Source organism: Tursiops truncatus, chromosome 16 (assembly GCF_011762595.2).
Source record: "Tursiops truncatus isolate mTurTru1 chromosome 16, mTurTru1.mat.Y, whole genome shotgun sequence".
Lineage (NCBI taxonomy): Eukaryota > Metazoa > Chordata > Mammalia > Artiodactyla > Delphinidae > Tursiops > Tursiops truncatus.
The window spans coordinates 70,700,578-70,718,151 of NC_047049.1; the positions used below are offsets into that span (position 1 = coordinate 70,700,578).

At 41.4% G+C, this 17,574-nt stretch overlaps 1 protein-coding gene across 3 annotated transcripts in view; it reads left to right on the forward strand.

Moving 5' to 3' along the window:
- The window catches only part of ANK3 (ankyrin 3), a 331,394-nt gene that overhangs the window by 232,945 nt on the left and 80,875 nt on the right, over nucleotides 1-17,574 (forward strand). For all 3 annotated transcript variants that reach the window (XM_019935870.3, XM_019935867.3, XM_073793568.1), the window contains one exon: nucleotides 15,168-15,274. In XM_019935870.3, the coding sequence (XP_019791429.2) occupies nucleotides 15,168-15,274 (107 nt within the window). The remainder of the gene's footprint in view (nucleotides 1-15,167; nucleotides 15,275-17,574) is intronic.

The following is a 17,574-nucleotide window of genomic DNA, read 5'->3' on the forward strand; positions in this document are numbered from 1 at the left end:
TGGCCAAATCTTGCAGTTTTTAAAAAAGACAGTTAAGGGAATTCCCCGGGGGTCCAGTGGTTAGGACTCCGCAGTCTCACTGCTGAGGGCCCAGGTTCAACCCCTGGCCAGGGAACTAAGATCCCACAAGCCGTGCAGCGAGGCCAAAAATAAATAAATAAAATAAATAAGTAAATAAAAGAGAGGTAATAATAATTGGTAGCTAAAGTTGCTGACATTGTCCACATGAAGGTTAGGTTTTGCTCAACAGGCTACGTATGCATGTTGGAATTTGCTGAAATTGTTTTTAGCAAGTTAAAGATTAGATTGGTCATGTTTTTGGTCCCTTAGCTTCAAAGCTGCCTGGGATGGGCCTTCTCAAGGCGTGCCAGCGTTTTGCTTTCTACTAGAACCTCTGCTAGGTTCATTTGGTGTTTCTGCAATGTCTTCTTTCCGTTAACTGTGGTTGAATAGATACTGGTTTGTTACAGGAAGACTCAGTAACAGAGTCCTGCTGCGTAGGCGCTCAGGATGGGTCATTATTCTAGATTCACACAATACCTGCTGTTAAATGTGCACAGTCAGGAGCTGGTGATGGATGAAACTGGACCATAAAACTAATTTTGAAGGTGGCCTGTAATATTTAAACAATGTAAATGGTGAAATTATGCTGGACTTATTGATTCACTACATAATGAAGGTAAATTGGGGCAGACGAATAAGTGATGAACACTTATCATCACCAAGTTAGAGGTTAAGCCGCGGGTCGTCACACCTTGAGGGTTCCCATCTGTCTGGAGATGCTGACTTCCAGACACACAGATGTATGTTGTACTTCATAAGGACCTACAATACGTATGTTAATGCTTTATACTCTCTGGAACATTCTTAGCAAGCAGGTCTTACAGAGCTGACTGCAGTGACTCTTCAGTGTTTGGTCAAAAAACACCCTCTGTAGAATGATTATAGGTACCTGCCATGGTTTAAATGGGCGTTAGCACCAGAGAAAGCACTTATCTCAAATGATGAAGCTAAGTTCTTGGGTGTAAAGTGTTGCCCAGGTATTGGTTGAGATTTTCTGAAGGACTCTCTGCTTGGTTGGCCGTGGTCATTATCCTAGTTGGGTAATCCTGATCTCTTTATGTTCCCAACTGAAATGAAATGTTAGTGGATGTATTGCTAACACTTAAAAGTGTAGAAATATGTGAAATTCTCTGTGCTCTAAGGGAACCCCACAAAACTTACACACTTGCAAGTAAAAGGAGATTCCTTGAACATTTTGCTATTGTAATGCAGTAGCAGATTGTCAGTTGACCCTAATCATGGTTTATATTTCTGAATATATACTTGTTTGGGGGGCGAGGACCTGAAATGGAGGCCGCCACCACCATTATCACCGTGACCTCACCTCCACTTCCACCATCACCTGCACCGCCATCTCCGCCACGTTTACCACCATAGTTACACAGCCTCTCGATTTCTGCACATCCACCTTAAAGTAAAATATAAATGCTTGCGATGCTACAAGGTTACAAACAGGCTTCTGAGCGTTCTCACACCATTACCTGTCAGCTACCGCCGAGACCTACTTACTCAGGTAGAATGGCGGGGCAACATTTACTCAGAATGAAGGATTCGTAAAAAGAAATGAAGGCTAGAGAGAACGTCTGAGGTAAAGCTGATGTTCTTTTGTATAGTTTGTTCCTGCTCCAATTTCAAAAATACCTCTGTGGGCATCACAAACCCTCTGTAGGCCAGTCAGAAGAAAGGAGAGCTTAGGACACCTTGAAAGCTTTGCAGATAAATCTTAAGTTGATAACTGCAGAAGCAGGAAGCTGCTTTCTTTAATGGCCACAGAGAATCCGTGGTCTGACAGGCATTTCTCATGGAATGAGCACGTTTAATGAGCACATCACATGACTCCATGATAAATTCACCGGAGACTTGGAAAAAAAGATATGAATATCATAAAGACATTTTAGGGACAGTTGGGGGGCATTTGAAAATGTACAAGCTATACTGTTAGGAAATTATCGTTCATTTTCCGAACAGTGATAATAGTATTGAAGGTATACAGGGAATATCTCTCTTCCAGGGGTATGCATGCTGAATTTTTCAGGAATGAAGTAATCTCTGTCAGCTATTTATTTTCAGATGGTTCAGCCAGAAGTGTATGCATGGAGTGAGAGAAAAAAATCAAATATGGCCAAATGTTAATTGTTGAATCTAGGCTGAGTGTATATGAATATTCCATATACAGCTTTTTCAACTTTTTTCTTTTGTATTAAATTAAAATTAAAACTTGGAGGAAAGAGGAAAACAAATTCTGAAAGAGGTGTATTAACTTATTTCATCCCATATCTCATTTATCATAGAAGAGAGCAAAAAGGCTAAGTCCTCAAAAGAGAGGCTTTAAGAGGGAAGAGTCTAGTTACACTGGGCATGACTCATGAGAAGCATTTATTTCAGAAGTGCATTTAAACACTTTATGTTAGAATTAAGTGACAAAAAATTATTAGTTGATGTCTATCATGTCTCAAAATCTGCAGGGATAAATTTCAAAATGGAGTTTGTCTGCAGTATTGATTTTGTCTGAAAGCATGCAAGAAATCTGAAATATTTAGAATTCCTAAATTTAGCAATGATATATGACTTACTGTCCGATTTAAAACTGCCTTGTCATTGCCCAGTTAAAGTTGCTTTGACAAGAGAAGGTGAAAAATGAATAAAAATTAACTTAGCGTGAGTTTTGTTTTTTTTTAAACAAGAGTAGAGTTCACCCATACAAAGCGTAGTTGCCTCTTTATTATTCTGCTGCTGATTAATCCGTTTGCACATTAACCACAGTTAAAGTACAGTTGAGGTCCAGGGTGGTTAGGCCTGCCACCCCCATGTTCTAAGAACCTGTGCTGGTTTGAAGGCCGGTGTGGAGGCCAGAGGTGTGGAGGCCAGAGCTGGGGAGTAAGGCTGAGAGAAGGAAGCCCGTCCCCATTCCTTGCTGGGCCTTAGTCATGATTAGTTTGTAAACTACTTAATTCCCCCATGGATATTAAGAGTTGACATGTTTGTACTGTGATATTGGATTATCCATGAACTCTGTTTCCCTTTACCTTCCCTTTACCTTGTAATCAGGAATCACCTGTAGATATGCTTCTGAAAATGTGTATGTAAATAAATCATGTCTTGCATTTGTCAGAAGGTTTTATTATTTAAGGCAGGAACACTCAGCCCCAATTGCTCCCAAGAATCACCTGGAGAACCTTTACGGTCATGATTGTTCAGTTCCTCATTCCGGGGCCCTGGGGGCCTTGTCATGCAATTTTTAAATGCACCCAGAGTTGAAAGCCCCTGATTCCTAGTCAGAGTTCTTAGTTGAGGGCACACATTGGAATCCCCAAGTGGCTCTTTGGAGATTAAAATGTGCACCGAATTGGAGTCTCCCTGGCTGGGTTCTTGGGCACATGTGTTTTTCAAAGTTCCACAGATGATACTGGGATGCACCTTTAGTTAGGAACCGCTGCCTGAAAGCAACTGTGGCTGGGATCTTTTTGTATATTGGTCGGTCAACCTCTAATGTATTTGTTTTATAAGCTGAGATTTGTGTGTGTCAGGATGTCTCAGAGTAACATCTGTTGCTCTAAGAAACATTCCTTTCCCAATAGGAGGTAATAAAGAACAGGGTTTACTCTCAAGTGAAACCTGGTTGTCGAGGATGAGTATAATAGACAGGTTCTTTCATTTCTTCTGACATAACTATTGAAAGCAACTGTCTGGTATGGCTCTTGTAATTGCCGTGTTACGATCCAGGTCAGTTAGTCCCCATTGACATAAATGGAATACTGTTCATTAGATGCCATGGCACCGGGAGATAAGGCAGTGATGCTTGTGGTGATGGTGCTGAAAACAGCTCCTACTATGTGCCAGGCACTATTCTAAGTGTTTTGGAATTAGTACTGAATAGTTTAGAATGAACTCATTTACATTGCACAAAAACCCCATGAGATCATTTCTCTGCTCCATTAAAAAGATGAAGAAACTGAGGTACAGACAGCTGAAGTAACTCACCCCAGGGGACACAGCTGGTAAGTGGCAGGTAATCACTGGCCATATGGCTCTAGGTGGCCTCCTTTTTGCCTCCTTTTTTAAAAAAATTTTATTGAAGTATAGTTGCTTTACAACGTCGTGTTAATGTCTTCTGTACAGCAGCGTGACTCAGTTATACATGTATATTTTCACACCACTCCACTCTCTATCTGCATGATTCAGTGTGAGAAGGGAGCCAGCGGAGAACTTCACACTCTGCCCTCCAGGATCTCAGGCTTGTTAGTATTCTTAACATGGGGCGGCACCATCCTCTGTATCCCTTTTGTTAGCAGGAAAGATTATATTTAGACGCATGTTCTTCATTATGCTTGTTTCTAAGTTCTTATTGAATGTGCTTTAAAAGGAACTGACAACAGTTACAGCTTATATTCAGCAGCAAGTTTTGAAAATTATGGAGAAAATTATTACACTAAAAATTATGGCATAGAAGCCATCTTGAAAGGAGTGGAAATAGTTGGCCTTTACATAGATATGAAGTAGAAGGTGTACTAGTGCTCTAAAAATACTGTGCAGGCTACCCAGGTAATTACACTTCCCTTGAATGACCCCACAAGTCATTGGGATGTGTACTGTGGGCAGAAACATTTAATTCAGTATCATTTCTGGCAGTTACTCAAAGATGGGAGAAGAGCAGAAATCACTTAGGGACATGGGTTTTCACCTGCAGACACCCATCCCACCTTCTTTAGGTGGCAGTGACAGGATCTGATGCTCAAATCCCTACACCCACTCTTTTCTCAGTCAGTGTAGTTTAGAAGGGGCTGAACCCCTCCCTCTCCTCTTCCCCAAGGATGGGCCTCAAACCTGGCCATTCAGAGGATTCCTTGTCCTGGGTTATAGTGATTACATTGAGGTGAGATATAAAATCTCAGCCAGCCTAATGAGATTTTGTCTAGCCTTCGGGGTTGCTAAGCTGTAAAGGTGATGTAAACCCAAAGCTCCTGGGGATGGAGCATGAAGACAAAGAATTCCTACCATCTCTGAGCCGCGGCTGGATGCAGCCATGCCTGAAGTTGCACCCCCCAGACTTTCCCACTATATAAGCCAGTACATTAATCTCAACCTGCCCCCACCCCTGGGGTGTCTTAAGCCAGTTTAATTTGGGCTTCTGTCCTCACTAATATGCTTGTTCTTGGTGGTGGTCAAACCTGGCCTGAACAACCACCTATCAAGGGCAATGTAGAAAGTCTTCTAGAATCTCAAAGTACAGTTCAACCTTGAGATTCTGTTAGTTTATGCTTTCTCTCTAGGAATAAATCTAATTTTACCTAAATACGAAGAAAATGAGGGAACTCCCTGGCAGTCCAGTGGTTAGAACTCCATGCTTCCACTGCTGGGCTCCCGGGTTTGATCCCTGGTCAGGGAACTAAGATCCCACAAGCTGTGTGGCACAGCTCAAAAAAAAAAAAAAAAAGAATAAAGAAAAATAATATATTAAAAAAAATGAGCTGTGATTTAATAGCTAGCAACCTGGGTGTTTCCCAGCAAAAATATCTAGAAAGGCATTCTTTACCAGTTGATCACTAAGGAATGAGGATCTTCCATTGCCTTTCAGTTCTGTTGACACACATGCCATGTGTCTACAAAAAGAGAGAAAACGGGGCAGCTGTGGGGCCCTGTCCCTCTCTCGTTCGGTTGCTTTCATCTTTCAGACTTCCCTTTTCAGAACAGATTCGCCCACGTGGTTTGTGCCTAAGGGGACTAGTCGCGGGGCTTCCAATGGTGACCAGTTTGGAAGATGTAACTAAACTAGTGTGTAAACAGTTGCACTGGCTCTTGGGTAATAGTGGAGATCATTCTGGAGCCAGTAGTGGAGGCCTCTTGATAGCCTCCCTGTACCTCAAGCAGCTGTTACCCCTAACTGTTACCACCCCCTAACGCTTCGCATTTATCTCCCGGTCTAGGATTCCAGATCCTTTGGGCTGGACTTGGTCTTTTGGCAGGCTAAGGATGATCTCATGCATGTTTAGTTACATATTGTGCTGTGTACTAATACTTGGTGTATTAGCAAGGAATGTGCAAATTGGAGAGTTCTTTGGGAGAAATTCATGTTTATTTTTTCAAGACCCGCCCTTTCCCATGACCTCAGTAATAGAAAAGGAGAGGAATGAACAACCCAACAGGCTGGTGATGCTAATAATCCTTCCTCCTGTCCCTGCCAACCCCGTTCCACCCCTGCCCGCCCCCTTCCCCCTCCATCGGCAGATTAACTTTCCTATTTCTTTCCTTGAAGCTAATTTCTAAAGGGCTCTCAGAAATGTGCATGGTGGCAGAAGGTCACCAGCCTGGGATTAAAGATTTTCTAGAGATAGTCGCTTGGAAGATAAGCACCTTTGACTAGTGATATTTAATATCCTGCTTTTTCCTCTTCAAGGTGCTTTGCCAGCATTACTTAGGTGATCCACTCAACACCTCTCACAGATTGGTCATCAAGATTACAGATTTTTTTTTTTTTTTTTAAATGCAGAGAGGTTTGTGTTGTAACTTAAGGTAGTACAGTTCGTGTGGATGTCTTGAGCCGGATGCTGATGTGTTAACGCTCTCAGCTTCTATGCTGACCTTGATTCACCTTCTCTTGTTGAAGTTAGTAGCTAAATTATCTTGAAATCAATCCGATTTGGAAATCTCCAGAACGCAACTTCATTTTGGTTTGTATTCTGGTCTCAAATAAGTCTTGGGGGTTATAAGAGTTGATTTCAAGAAAAGAAATACTTTAGGGGAAAAAAAGACCTGCTTTAGTAAGCTCTTAATTTGTATTTTATTTTGCTACTTGAATGAGGTTTTCTTTTATGGAATTTAAGGTACACATGATGTTTTGAAATATGTCTTCATTGTGAAATTATGTCCACGGTCAAGCTAACTAACACATCAGTCACCTCCCATAATTACCATTTTTGGGGGTGTAGTGAGAACACTTGAGATCTACTCTCTTAGCAAATTTCAAGTATATAATACATTTTTATTCATTGCCGTCACCATGCCGTGCATCAGGTTTCCAGAATTTCTTCATCTTATAACTGAAAGTGTGTCCCCTTTGATCCATATCTCCTCTTTCCCTCCACCCCCCAGCCTATGGTAACCACCATTCTATTCTCTGTTACTATGAATTAGACTTTTTTTCTTTTAAGATGGAATCCATTTCTTAAAAGAATATTTCCAGATAGTTGTGGTGGATGTCCAGACAGACAGACTGTCTATTTCAGCAGCAGTTTGCCATTTCACTCAGTATCTGCCATAGATCATGATAATTATAATACTCAGGGCAGCACCTGTCATACGTTTTATTAAACGGATCATCTCACTCTGTGCTTTCAGCCACGTTATGGACTAGGTATTATCAGTACCACTTCACAGACAAAAGAGCCTGGGACTGAGGGTTTTACTTGTCCATTGTCACATTAGGTGACATTTGGTGGTACAGCTGAGAATAAAACTTAGGTCTGATGGCTGCTTGAACCCATTCTGCTGCTGCCCTAGGCTGCAGTGCCACTCTCATAAGCAAAGTACGGCAGCCTGAGTGAAGCACATTCAGCTGGAAGAGTCAGCGTTTAGACAAGTATTTTGTCACGGCCAAAAGGCCACTGTTATTTGTTAATCCAGCAGGCTACTCCCTATACTCTGATCAAACATACACCATCCTAAAAAGCTATACACGGGGCTACAGTGTTATATAAATTTAAGAAATAAACTCAATTATAAAACATCTGGGAGCATCAAGATTATTATTATTATCTGTGATTCTGTTTGCATAGCAATTTAGAATTTTCATATCACTTTCATATTCCTTGGGTCATTCCATTCTTACGGTGAGTTGGGGCAGTTAACATTATCCACCCATTACTCACATGCAGAAATGAGGTTTTTTTCAGTGAGGTTTTTTGACCTTCCAGTCACTGGGCTATGAAGTGATGCAGCCCACCTCAAACCCAATCATCTGTTCTCTGTCTAGGGGATCTGACACCCACATGGGTCCCCCTGCCCTGGCCCTGTCTGATGTGTGGCCACAGGTTCAAGTTATCCTTGACAAGGATAACTACTAAAGCCACCGAGTGCTGGGTATTGACTTTGAGAAGCCTTTGCTCTCCTGGGCTCCCAGTCTGGTTACATCATCCAGCTGTTTCCCAACTAGATCGTGTTTACAGTTTTTCAGATTAGATGCACTTCATTCTCCGTGGGACCTGTTGCTGTGAGTTTTACCTGGGGCCGGTAACATTAGCAATATCAAGACCACCAGTTCATCCGCAGGACCACCTGCTGCCAGGGGTAGCCAAGCGGACAGACAAGGACCTTAACTGGTGGCATCCAGCACTGGAGGTTGACAGTCAGCAGCCTGGAGAATTAGCTGATACTGGAATGAACTGGATTTCTTTTTCTTTTCCTTGCAAGTACTTTCTTGCCTTCTACCTCTTTCCTTCTGTGCCTGGACATTTATTTCCAGTCCTGGGCATTTGGGTGTGTCCTCATTGGTGAGGCCAGTGTGTACTTGCTCTCCTCTTTTCTCTGATGAACAGGGCTAGTGAGAAACTATTTTGGGAAAGTATGAACCTCTTGGAGACAGTGATATCATCGTTAGTCAGGCGTTGGACTCTATTGAGTAATGTGCATTTTGATTTTAATAGTATCCTTGGTATCACTTCCAAGATGAAAAATGATGTGCTTATTCATAATCATTTTTGACTTGGGAGTAAAAGGTCTTCTTAAGTCAGTGTGAACTTTTCCTTAACGTAGTGTCCTACTAAAGCCACGCAGCACCGGGTATTCACTTTGTGTTGTCAAATGTTTCAAGTCTCTCTCTGAACTTCAGTTTCCTCATTTGTAAAATGGTATATTATCTCCCAAGGCCACTCCGTCCTGAAGAGTCAAAGAACAAAGTAATGTAAAGGCCTAGGATAGTCCCTGACATTGACAGAGTTGACAGAGTAGGTTGCAGTATTGCTGTTAACGTAGAAATTTAAATGTTTTTGAGTCAATAAATAAGACTTAGGCATTTAGAAGGTGCGTCCTTCTAACTGAACGGGCTGTGTTGATTTCATATAGGCATCCTGTGTATATAACTGTAAAGGACCAGTGCTGGCCCTGGAATATGTTTGTTTTTGCTCTGCTTTCTCCACAAATTCTCAGATTTTAACAAATGAGCTCACATAAATAAAAGTCCTTTGAAAAGTAGGAGCCACTGAAAAAAAAAAGAAAAATAGAAGCGATCATACATATGTCCTTTGAAAATCCTTTGAAAAGTAGAAGCGACCACAGCCTGCCAGCCCTGGCCGTGGTGCCAGACTTCTGGTGTACGTTCTCATTTAATCTTCCTATCAACCAATCATCAATTTGAAAATGAGGAAACTGAGACTGAGAAAAGTTAAGAGACATTCTAAGGATCATAAAAGCAGTAAGTAATGTTGGGGCATCTCCAAGGGGGCTTTTAATACATAAAGAAAAAGAACAGTCAGAGGCAAAATACCTCCTTTATTCCTGATGGAGGCCAGGTTGAGGGCTGGCTGAGTGTCTGAGCCAAGTGGGCTTGGTAACTGAACCCCTGAAGTGAGCAGACCCCCTACCCAGTGGCCAGCATCAGTGACTCAGGGCAGGCAGCCCCCTCACGGAGGTCTGTTTAGGGGAGCAGAAGGGGGATGTCTGCCCTCTGTGACCAAGCTCAGGCCCATGAGAGTGAAAACTGGATCTGAGAGGAGCCTTCCCAGCTACCTTTCCCCAATCTACCACTTAGATAAAGAAATCACATTTCCTGAACATTAAGGGACAGGGCGAGGCCCACAGTGACACAATTGAGTTGCCTTTCTAAGATGGAAAGCTTAGGAGTGGGAAAGACGTGCTCTCTATTCACAAATGGCAAAGGCAGTTTTCATATCCAAGTCTGTGCCTCAGGTCTAAAGCCAGTCTTTTCCATGAAGCCCTGGGAGCACCCCTACTTGCTGTGGGAAGTTTAAGAGCCATCTCTAGTTCATCTTTTTTAACCATCATCACACGTAGTGACCTTTTTATCATTTTAAATGTCTATTGGTTCAGTAACCAAACAGAAGAAGAGCTTCTCCTGGTACCATGGTACCAGGCACAATGACGTGTCACAACATCTTGAAATTCATATTGTTGACTACAATAAGTAAGCAGTTCAAACGGCACGTTTCTGTTTTAAGTAAACATTAGTCTGTAGAAAAAAGTGTTCAGAGACAGGTAGCTTGCAAACGAAGCCGCCACTTCATCTCTCTAAAAATCATAGGCTCAGATGGAGTGCCTTATTTTTGTGTCTCAGTGCATGCATTGTAGGAAGAGCATTTTATTTGTCTATATTTAGGTTATTAAAATTGCTAGGCCTGCCCATCAGCCTCTGCAAAACTCTATGGAAAAAAAGAAAAACTGGGACAAATATCGGGACATATGGCTCATTGCTTTGAACAAGTCTTTTAATTGATTCTACATTTGCTCATTTGTGTTATGACAAAGTTCCTGTGAGTGACTAGGAGGTGTGAGAGTCGGGGAGTTAGAAAGGAGTCAAAGGGATCCCCATGTGCTGGCACACCCCAGCCTCGATAAATATTACATGATGGCGGCCATACCTTTTTGTGGGATACAATTCATTGTTTCAATAATTAATGTCGCCAGTGCATGTTTCTAAGAGCACCAAAGGTAAATAATTTACTGTAATTACCAAAGAGGAGTGATATTATTTATTGCTTAGAACTTGAAAAAGAATAGGTCTTTTGGAAAATAGCCTTAGGGCTGCCCCAAATGGAGGAATTGCAGTTTGCTGAAAAATAAGTGAGCAGCACCACCTACTTTATATTAAATATTTTGCCCCACTCTGAGGGTGGGTTGGTTGGGGTCTTTAAAAGTCAGTAAAATTGGGGGCTTCCCTGGTGGTGCAGTGGTTGAGAGTCCGCCTGCCGATGCAGGGGACACGGGTTCGTGCCCCGGTCCGGGAAGATCCCACATGCCGCGGAGCGGCTGGGCCCGTGAGCCATGGCCGCTGAGCCTGCGCGTCCGGAGCCTGTGCTCCGCAACGGGAGAGGCCACAGCAGTGAGAGGCCCGCGTACCGCAAAAAAAAAAAAAAAAAAGTCAGTAAAATTGGTAAATGAGGCCAGATGAAACCAACACCTCATCTTTGGTTAACCCATAAAGAATTTGGGAACGTTCTGAAGTGACGTATTCATCTTTGGGGGTTAGGACCCTAGTTCTGTAAACTCTTGTTGACACCATTGATCGCATACCCATCCACCAGATGTGTCCTCTCTCACCGAAGGCACAGACGGCTGCTCCTCATTCATTTTTGCATTTTCCTAGGATCTAGGCAGGACAGTGACTTACACATAAGTGCTCTGCAAATTATTGTTCCATTTGATCTCAGGGTTTGTTTTTTTTTTTGCGGTACGCGGGCCCTCACTGTTGTGGCCTCTCCCGTTGCGGAGCAACAGGCTCCGGACGCGCAGGCTCAGCGGCCATGGCTCACGGGCCCAGCCGCTCCGTGGCACGTGGGATCTTCCCAGACCAGGGCACGAACCCATGTCCCCTACATCGGCAGGTGGACTCTCAACCACTGCGCCACCAGGGAAGCCCAGGGCTATTTTTTTAATCTTTGTAATTCACAGTAATTTTTAAAATTTAAGTTTTCTTAGTATGAACCTTACACACGCGAATAAAAAGTCATCACCTGTTTATACCTTAGGCGGAACCCTGTGGAGATTTTCCCCTCAGCTGGCCTAGATTTAGACAACCTATGAGCTATAGCTCAATCTAAAACTGTGACTAAGCTGATAGCAAGCAGGAAAGATCTTTTTGGAGTAGCATCTTCAAGGAAAGATCCAAGCAGCGTGGAAATGAATGTGTTAAAGTCGCTCCGACTGGCCAGCGAGCATCTTCCCTTTGTCTCAGCAGGCCCCCAGCTGGCACGCGGCCTCACAATTTGCTTCCAAATATCTTAGCCTGGCCATAGGATCTGGTGTTTAAAAGGAAAGAGGCACATGAAGATTTCCCCTGTCTGCAGCACTCTGGGCAAAGAATATTCTTTGCCGGGTGATCTTTGGCTGTTGCAACACGTGAGAATTAACCGTTCAGATAAAGGTCCTTCTCCATTTGGGAAAGAAACAAAAAAAGTCATGTTCTTTTACAAGACATACTCAATAGGATTAAAAAGAGCATCCCCATATACACCTTCAGCCCCCACCTTCTCCTCTCCAGAGACAACTGCTCGGGTAGCTTTTGATGACTGAGTACTAAGCTTATGGGATGCTCTCTGCGCGGTTGAGGGCTTAGCGCCTGGGATTTCCACTGAAGTAATAAGTCTGGGACGTTTCACTGGAAAATCCCAGAGAAGACTCCCCATTTTCTGCCTCAAGGCTCTGTCCCTAGCTGTCTGTCTGGGAGACCAGTAAAGGTAGAAGGCTGGGGCTGAACATTCATTACATAAACTTTCAATTAATCCCCATTTTCATTATGGTGCCTCTGACCCTCTAATCTTCTGCCTCTGGTTTCTGTGCCTCTAGATTTCTGCCAGGGTTGAAGGGGGTGAGTTATTCGGCAACTGATAAATCAGTGAGGGGATTATGGAGATCGGATCCCTTTTTAGAGAGACTTGCAACCAATCCTTGTTTTTCTGTTGATGTCTTCTCTTATTCTCTTTGCCTGTGTGTGTTTGTGTGTGTGTGTGTGTGTGTGTGAGTGAGTGTGAGTGTGAATTCTTGACTGTCATTTTACTGGGGTTTCAGTAGAAAGCAGATCTTTAGAAGGGCGAAAATTGAGATTGATTTGGTTTTTGGTGTGTGAGCCAGTCTCTCTCATCAGATTTGGAACATTCTTAGCCATTCTCTCTTCAAACATAGCCCCTACCTTATTCTCCTCTTCTATTTCCGAGAGTCCAGTTACACACACGTTAAAACCTTTCACTGTGTTCTACGTCTCATACTATTTTCTGTATTTTCCATTCTTTAAAAAAATCTACGCTTGACATATACACACCACTATATTGAAAATGGATAACCAGGAAGGACCTACTGTAGAGCACAGAGAACTCTGCTCAGTATTCTGTAGCAACCTAAATGGGAAAAGAATTTGAAAAAGAATGGATATATGTACACGTATAACTGAATCACTTTGCCGTACACCTGAAACTAGCACAACATTGTTAATCAACTATAGTCCAATATAAAACAAAACTTTTTTTTAAATCTACCCTTCATTTTTTATATTTTTCCATTAACACTTCCCATATATTAACCCTGTTTCCTATTGTGTTTAAGAACTGACATTATACTTAGAACTGAACAAAGGCCCATTTGATTTTCTTACATATATTCCAGTCCTCTGTTGAATCATCCACCTTTTCATTTCTTTTCTCTATCTTTTTTCCTATTTTCTTAAACATACTAATCATAGTTATTATGATAACTATAATCAAAGATCTTATTAACTTCCTTCAAAATGTAGGATCACTTGGGAGTCTGTTTGTAGTATCTGGGTTTGTTTTGGTTTTGTTTTTGCTCATGTGCTCTGGCCATGCTTGGCAGTTTTTCATTGCATGCTGGACATGATGTATAAAAACAAGTTTGTAGACACGACACACCCAGTGATGATAATATTCCTTCAAAGAGGATTCACCATCCCTCTGCGAGGCAAACAGTGGTGGCTGATTCTTCTCATCCAATCAAGATTTTGCTGAAATGAGGCTGGTTCACAGCCCTGGTAAATCTCAGACTACCACTGGTCTGTCCCTGGCCCTTCAGGGTCCTTATTTGAAATTCTGGTATGATCTTCGGGTCCCCTCCCCTTCCAAGTCTCACACTCTAAATCTTTTTCTCATGAAACTGCCCAAAAGCTCTGTTATGCCTTTCAGAGATTTTCTGGTTAGTTTTTTAGCTTCCTGTTCTGCACAGCTCCAGAGTTTATTTATTTATTTTTATTTTATTTATTTATTTATTTTAATTTTTGGCTGTGTTGGGTCTTCGTTGCTGCACTCAGGTTTTCTCTAGTTACAGCGAGCGGGGGCTACTCTTCGTTTTGGTGCGTGGGCTTCTCATTGCAGTGGCTTCTCTTGTTGTGGAGCGTGGGCTCTAGGTGCGCAGGCTTCAGTAGTTGTGGCTCGCGGGCTCAGTAGTTGTGGCTTGCGGGCTTAGTTGCTCCGTGGCACGTGGGATCTTCCCGGACCAGGGCTTGAACCCATGTCCCCTGCACTGACAGGCAGATTCTTAACTACTGGGCCAGCAGGGAAGCCCCAGCCCCAGCATTTAGCAAATGTTCTGAATGGAAATCTGTAGCATGCCTGAGGCCACCCAACTCTCCACCAAAACTCCCTTGGTTTTTCTGTTCCCCAGCAGGTAGCCCCTGTAGGCACAAAGCCCAAATTCTGTCTGCACTGGTAATTGACAAATGCCCCCAAGTTAAAAATGGCAACAAAAAACTCAACTCTTCCAGGTAACCACCTCTCCAAATATAGCTCCTCAGTTTTGCACCTCAATTGTTCTCTGCTGCCCGCAGAGATGATTTTCTCACTTATCTGTTGTGCTTAGCACAGCACTAGGCTGCTGCTGCCTTCTCCACCCCACTTGGAAACAGAAGTCATCAAGATTGAATTCTTTTATTTTTATTTTGAGATTCGGAAAAGAAATTTACAATTGTCAGATTAATTTAGAGATTGTTGAAGTACTTAAAATCATGGTTAGCGTTACTTCTGTGATATTCCTTGTGCCATGTCAGTTACTCAAGATGGTTTCTTAAAAGATTGAGATAATACAGCATATCAATGAACTTTATTTCGAATTCTTGAAACTTCAATGTAGACCTGTGGAGGAATGTACAGTCAGGCCCGTGGATGCAGAGGGCCAATGACACTAGTTATTTTATATGAGGTACTTGAGCATCTCCGGATTTTGGTATCCACGGGGATGGGTGGGTGGGGGGTATCCTGGAACTGATCACCCGAGGATACTAAGGGGCAACTGTAAAAAAATATATATATATATATGCTTACTTTGAATGTTAGACTATCTGGACTGTGGAGACATACAGGTGTATTTTGTACGTACAGAGAAACCACTGTCTTGGATGGGTTGTCGACATGATATATCGTTTTATTTTTCAGCATCTAACATTCACAAGAGAATTTGATTCAGATTCTCTTAGACATTACAGCTGGGCTGCAGACACCTTGGACAATGTCAATCTTGTCTCAAGTCCTGTTCATTCTGGGTAAGTAACCAAAAAGTCACTTTTCCTATTAAATTAACATTGCACTTACTATTTGCAGTTGTAAATTCATATTGACAAGCTTCACATGTATGAGATATTGATCTTCTAAAGGACTTCATTAGTGAGTATATGTGGTATATATTTGTAAGTCATTAGTAAATATTTTTGCTAAACAAATCTGCATTTCTATTTTTATTGGTAAAAGCACCATGTTAGAAAGGAAGCTAATAAGGTGCACAACCATTTCCTGGCTATTCTGGCACTACTTTTAGCTCTCTAATTTTCCTTTTCAATAAAAAAAATTTTAATATAGTCATTTCTCTTAATTTTACTTTATTCAAATGAAGTTTTTTTCTGAGTATCTGATTTTCCTGAAATAAAATTATAATGAAGCTGTATTAAATTAAAAATTTTTTTAAATAAATGAATTTTTAAAAGAAAAGAAAAAGTGAATGTACCAATGTGTGTACCCTGGAAGTGCTATAGTAAAAACCACATCAAACAGGCTCCTTGTTGCTGCCCTGTTAGTCAGCAAATTTGAGGCAGGCAGCTAAAAGGTGACCTGCTTCAATTGCTGAATTGATAATTATTGTATTTTTAGATATTGGATTCTTAGCCTATTATAGGTAATTAAACTTGGGATAATTGATTTGCATACAAATGGAATCGAAATAATTCATTAAGATGATGAAAATTTCAAAGTATTTTCACCTCTGAAATTGACATTTAGGCCATAAATTAGTTGTGATCCAGGACAAGTGCAGATTCAATTTATTTAATTCTGAATTAAATAAATTAACAATAATTAACATTTGTGAAGTGCCTTATATATTTTATGAAGTATTTTTTGCTGCTTTTAATTACAATAAATTGTAATGGCTAACCTACCTAGTCCTTTTCATGTATCTGGCATTGTGCTAAATCTTTTACATGTATTATCTTATTTAATATTTATTTGAGCCTTAAAATGACACTGAGATAGGCTTTACTCATTATCCCCATTTTACAGAGGAAAAGTCCTAGACTCCAAGTAATGCTGCAGGTTATTTAAAGTATTCTTACACAATTGTGGCTTGTAACACCACAATTGTGAAAAACAAGTCACTGCAATGTCATTTAAATGGAAATAATTCACATGAAAGTGCCTTATAAACTATAAACTACATGGTGGTCTTTGAATCATTAATATTGCATTTCTTTAATTCAGTTAGAAAAAGCTTTAATTATAGTAATATTGCATTTTAAACTGCTTAAAATAGTTACACGATTTACAGTAGATGTGGGTCTAAAATTGCAAAAGCAAAAAACAAACCAAAAAAAAAAAGTTGAGAAGGAAAATATAAAACACCCAGAATAGGGCTTCCCTAGTGGCACAGTGGTTAAGAACCCACCTGCCATTGCAGAGGGCACGGGTTCAAGCCCTGGTCTGGGAAGATCCCACATGCTGCGGAGCAACTAAGCCCATGCGCCACAACTGCTGAGCCTATGCTCTAGAGTCCACAAGCCACAACTACTGAGCCTGTGTGCCACAACTACTGAAGCCCGCGCACCTAGAGCCTGTGCTCCACAGCAAGGGAAGCCACTGAAATGAGAAGTTCATGCACCGCAGTGAAGAGTAGCCCCTGCTCCCCGCAACTAGAGAAAGCCCACGCACAGCAACGAAGACCCAACGCAGCCAAAGATAGATAAATTAATTAAATAAATTTAAAAAAAAACACCCAGAATACATTAAGTGGGCAAACATACTGAAGAGTTTTTTGAACCAAACTTGGTGAATTGCCACCATGTGACAACAATCTAGAACCAGCACTTTGTATTCTACATAGGAAAGAAAAGCACTAGGGTTTAATTTAGTAAATCGAGAAGTTGAGGGATCATAGGATAAGAAAATCAGAAACGAGCTTTCCCCTGCACTGGAGGCAGTGTAGTATGTGAATAGGCAACTAATGTCTCCTTCCCTTTGAATTCACTGAAGACAGTAGACTTTTGCAGAAAGGAAAAGTAATGGCAGCTAATTGGGCTTATTTGAAAAGGAAAATATACACTTGGTATACACTTGGAAATAGTTCACTAATGCCAGGTCTATGGTGTAGCTTATATATAGCCATTTAAGGCAAATCTTTTTCCAAGTTGTCCCACAAATGCCAAATGCCTTGGTTTCATTTTCTGATGGTTTTTATTTTTCCTTTGCTTATCATTGACATTTTCTGTTGCTTGCTTCTAATTATCTTACATTAATTTTTCCCATTTGCTTTCTAAATTATTTTGCAGCTATTCTTCTCCACTTCCTCAGTATGATT